Here is a 5169-nt window from a genome sequence, read left to right on the forward strand (position 1 = left end):
AAACAACAAGAATAATTGGGGCTTAATCAAAGAAAAATGTACCGTAAAGTGTGTTTTTGCACTTTGGGATATATATGATATTACCAGGGAGCTTCCAGACACCCACCAGATGGTGCAGGCAGGTCCCCAAACAGGATCATTTAAAACTCTTTCAGGTCTCCTTTTAAAGCCTCTAGCCCACATTTTATCAATACATTAAAATATACCCACGATTCTCTATTCAACATAATTTTGACGATAAATATTTTGAAATAATTATTATGATTTTGCTTTTGAAGTTACTTTCTTAAAAGTGATTCATTTTATTTACTATTGTCTGATTTTCAGACATCAACAAGAAGTCTTGGAAATTCTTTAGAAGGGAGAGAATCTAGCACACATTTCCCCCTAAAATTAATGAAATTCTTATGACTACTAAATTAAATATAAAAATCAGGCCAGGCATGGTGGCTCATGCCTGACGTCCCAGCTACTCGGGAGGCTGAGGCAGGAGAATCACTTGAGCCCACAGGAGTTTGAGGTTGCTGTGAGCTGTGATGATGCCACCATACTCCAGCCTGGATGAGACCTTGTCTCCAAAAAAGGAAAAAAAATCAAAGTGTGTTTTATTTTCCTACATTTAATTGTACACTTGTTAATTTTGGTCTAATTGTTCAGGTCTAAAACATGATTTGAGTCCCTGAAAATGTGGGAGCCTTCGGCACTGCCAATATCACTGCCAATATCACTGTGTAAATCTGCCCTGTACCTAGCCACTCCCATCCTCTGCCCCGGCCCCAACTTTTGTTGTTCCTTCTCTCCTTTGCTGTGAGAGGTTTCTCCTATAGCTCCAACCACAACTGCCGCTGCTCTTCATCCTGGGTTCCTTAGATTAGACATAAAATCAAATTTTCTCTGGATAACTTTTAAAAGAACATAGATTTTGTTTCTTGCAGTGAAGGATGTGTGGGGTGTGAAGGATTTCCTCTCTCTATGTTCCTGGGGTGTAACTGAGCACTCAGACTAACTATGAATTACAAATAGCTGAATTTGACACTAAAACCAACGTCGTTCGTGGCCTCATGGCTCAGTCATGTTCTCTGGGCTGAGAATTCCAAAGTGCAGAGTATGAATTCCTCAGGAACACTCTTTCTGGAAATGCTGAACTTGTTGTCTTTTAGGACAGACCCGGTTATTACCATTTTACAGAGGATAGTAAACATAGCAGCTTCAGTCCATTGAACATCTGCTACGAGTCAGGCATTTTACTACAATTGTGGTTCCTTAACTTTTTTAAACTCAAGCTCCTATTTGGCAAAATACAAATGGAAAAACTTACTTTAATCTCATTTGTAGTTTTAAAAGGCATTAAGTATTTGTGACTGCAGCAAAGTCAATGCAGTGGTAATTTTAGAACATTATTTTTTCAGGTTATGTGTATCTCCCTCCTTGTGACTCTCTTCCTTACCCACACCATGCCCTCCCCCATGCCCTGATACGATGATGTGCTCCTTTTATGGAGTGAAAGGTAGAAGGTTGCATGATTTTCTGTTGAGAATCACTATGCTAGATCCTGTAAATAGATCGCCTCCCTGAATAAGATGAAACTTAGAAGCTCAGAGAAATTAAAGATTCTACCTAGGTCACACAACTGTTAGAGGGTTTGGACTAGGACTGGGTCTCCTAAAGCTTCATGACTCTTGGTACCCGCTACACCATCAGATTTAATATCTTGGAATATTCAAGGGGAATAATTTGGAGAATCCAAGTAAATTCATTTAATCTGAGCCAACCCCAAATGTGGTGCTGAGATCAGTTTGAGTTGTGGAGAAAATCTGCAAAGAAATGCCAAAGCCGATCCTTGAAGAACTCCATGGTGGCGGCAGCCCTCTGTATTTCAGAAACAAAAGAATTTGTAGATAATCTAATTTTCATCCTTGATTTTCAATTTGCTACTGCACCCTAGATTCTCTAGCAAGCAGTAGACCTATGTGGTGGAAAGTCTTGTGAAAGTTCATGATACATATTATAATAATCTCATTTTGCAATCTAAAAAAATCAGACAAAGGTCTTTTTTTTTGTTTCTTTTCTTTTTTTATTTTCTTTTTCTTTTCTTTCTTTTTTTTTTTTTTTTTTTTTGAGAGACAAGGTCTCTCTTTGTTACCTGGGCTAGAGTATAGTGGTGTCATTATAGCTCACTGCAACCTCGAACTCCTGCGTTCAGCTGATCCTCCTGCCTCAGCCTCCCAAGTAGCTGGGACTGCAGGTGTGTACCACCACACCCAGCTAATTTTTTTCTATTTTTTGTAGAGACAGGGTCTTACTATGTTGCTCAGGCTGATCTTGGACTCCTGACCTCAAGTGATCTTCCCACCTCAGCCTCCCAAAATGCTAGGATTATGGGCATGAGACATTGTGCCTGGATTAAAAAAATGGTCTTAAAAGAATAAATACACTTATGAGGAGCAAAGATGCATAATATTTGAAATTAGGATGATCCTGAAAAAAATTAGGATATATGATTGCTCTAAGAACGTATACAGAAGCCATAAAAGAAAGAAAGGTAAAGAAATGGTATGTTAAGCTTCCAAATTTTAACATTTCATTGAATTACAGATGGTTTAGAAAATAAAGGCTATCATGTCTTGAATAGACTGTCTAATGTTGTAAAATTTACTTTAAATAGCACTTTTGCTCTATTTCAGTTAAAAAATCTGGGGTGATTTGAGAAATAATAAGCCCCATGAATGTTTCTGCTTGGGCATTGGAAACAAAGGCCACACAAAGGCCATGCAAAGGCCACTGAGGTTAGAAATGCCACATCAAGGAGAAGCAGGAATATGACTCAGATGTGAATTTGAGAACATAGGTGGAAATGTTGCACTAAAGAATATCGATGTGAGAAAAATGAATATATCGTATTTTTTTCCAGAAGAGACAGTTTTAGAGTGTTAGTAACAAGGATATTGAGCCAAAAGACCTTTGTCCTTTTTGTTCTAAGTTATTTGGTGATTACATCCAAGGCTAAAGAAATGAAGCTTTAAATTAAAAATAATGAATATAAAACCAAAATTTTTATAGAAAATGTTCTGTGAATTGACCTCATTTCCCCATTGTTCTCTAGGTTGCATCCCATTTCACAATGGCCTCTCTTGCTGCAGCAAATGCAGAATTTTGCTTCAGCCTGTTCAGAGAGATGGATAACAATCAAGGCAATGGAAATATGTTCTTTTCCTCTCTGAGCATCTTCACTGCCCTGGCAATGGTCCGTTTGGGCGCTCGAGGTGACTGCGCTGCTCAGATTGATAAGGTCAGTCCTGGCGTTTGCAAATAACCATCAGGGCAAATTGTTTTGCCCAAGACAGTATTTCACGGCGATGGTCCCCATGTCAATGGAGGCATCACGAGGGCACAAGGTGTCACATCTTCACACACTTCCACCAGCCCCTCTTCAGGTGTGGAGAGAGCACACAGCTTGAAGCACTTGTTTTTGAGCTGGGAGGCAGCAGAAATATTCCAAGAACCACAGCTTTGATTCTTTTCTTTAGTACAGAGGTTCTCAAGGTGTGTTTCCCAGACCAGGAACATCACCATCACCTAGAAAACTTGTTAGAAATGCAAATGCTTGGGCCCCACCCCAGACCTACTGAATCAGAAACTATTGGGTGTGGGGCCCAGCAATCTGGGTTTTCACAAGCTCTGCAAGTGCACGCTGAAGTTTGAGAACCACTGCCTGAGTAAATACGGGTGAGACAGGAGAGGTAGAAGGAGATTCCAATGACGTCCTGGTTTAAACACTGGTTACCTGGGCTCAGATGACTTAATCGTACATTCCAGATAATAGCAGCCTACCTGAATGGCCGTCACTTTGTCACTACCACCACCTTTACCACCACCTTCAGAAAGTGCATATTAATGTGCGCTTGCACACAGCTCTGAGCCAGGCTGCAGTGGGAAGTGAAATGCTCAAAGGTTCCCTCCCTTCTCTCAGAAAATTACTATTGAAATTCAGTAGCTCAATAGCAGGTGAGATACCAGGTCCAGGCTGCACTCAGAGGCCTTGATGTCATCACTTTCTGTGCCACCCAACCCCCTTTCCTCTGATTATTTTAGTTCAGAAGTATGCACTAGAGAAAGCTTGTCCCCGTTGTAACCTGTCACACCTCAATACTTATTAAAGATTATTAGTATAGATAATTTAAACAAGAATAATTCTTTTCTTTCTCTGGCTAGCTCAGTGGATGTTTGCTGCTAGGGAACAATACAAACTCTAAGACTGGTATTTTCTCAAGAGCTAGAGAGGTTCACAACCCATTATGCAGAATATCTCACTCTAATGAGATGATAGTAACAACCAACTCCTGAGAACTTTGTCAACGTCAGGCTCTGGGATAAGCCCTAAAAATATGATCTTATTTAACACTCACAATAACACACTGAAGTGGCATCACTATCCCGATGTTATGGAGGGGTTGGTAGATGGCAGACCTGTTATTCAAACTCGGGGTGATCTTCTTTGAAAGAGGATTTCTCAACCTTGGCTCTACTGCCATTTTGGGCTGGATGATTCTTTGTTGTGATGGGCTGTGTTGTGCATCCTCAGAAGTTTGGCAGCACCCCTGGCCTCTCCCCACTAGATACCAGCTGTGCACCCCTCCTTAGTCATGACAACAAAAACGTCTCCAGATATTTCCAAAGAAACCCCCAGGGAGGCAAAATCAATCTCCAGCTGAGAACTTGCCTGGAGCCACCACAATTTATGGCCTCCATCTGCATATCTCTTTTAAGCATTACCATGCACCTGTGGTCTTTTTTCTTTCTGATGCTCAAATTGTCACAGCTTGGCCAGTAGAAATCCCTTTAACCCGTCCTTTTTAAACCATCCTTCCCAATAACTCTAAAATATTTTTGCTTTTTGATGAGATATTCTGGACTTGTCTTGAGTTTTCTTGGCTCCAAGAAGGGCTCAGCTATTCTATATGAAGCCCTGGCTCATTGACTGCATTGAAGTCAAGAATCTGTGTGCTTGAGGTTCAGTGTAGTTGAAGTGCCATGAAGGCTGCTCACCATTTGAGTGAAAGAGCTGGGAAAGTATTTATTTACAAGGTCATGTGTGTAGGCACATATTTTTTCATTTATCTCTAATATTATTGTTTTTTCTTATCTTGTTCTAATATAAAGGTTTTAAAA

The 5169-nt window shown here is 40.2% G+C and overlaps 1 protein-coding gene across 1 annotated transcript in view; it reads left to right on the top strand.

Moving 5' to 3' along the window:
- The window catches only part of SERPINB7 (serpin peptidase inhibitor, clade B (ovalbumin), member 7), a 40889-nt gene that overhangs the window by 4217 nt on the left and 31503 nt on the right, over positions 1 to 5169 (top strand). The window contains exon 2 of the mRNA XM_012645278.1: positions 3104 to 3289. Within this exon, the coding sequence (XP_012500732.1) occupies positions 3122 to 3289 (168 nt within the window). The 5' untranslated portion in view covers positions 3104 to 3121. The remainder of the gene's footprint in view (positions 1 to 3103; positions 3290 to 5169) is intronic.

This window comes from Propithecus coquereli, unplaced genomic scaffold (genome assembly GCF_000956105.1).
Source record: "Propithecus coquereli isolate 6110/MARCELLA unplaced genomic scaffold, Pcoq_1.0 Scaffold229, whole genome shotgun sequence".
Lineage (NCBI taxonomy): Eukaryota > Metazoa > Chordata > Mammalia > Primates > Indriidae > Propithecus > Propithecus coquereli.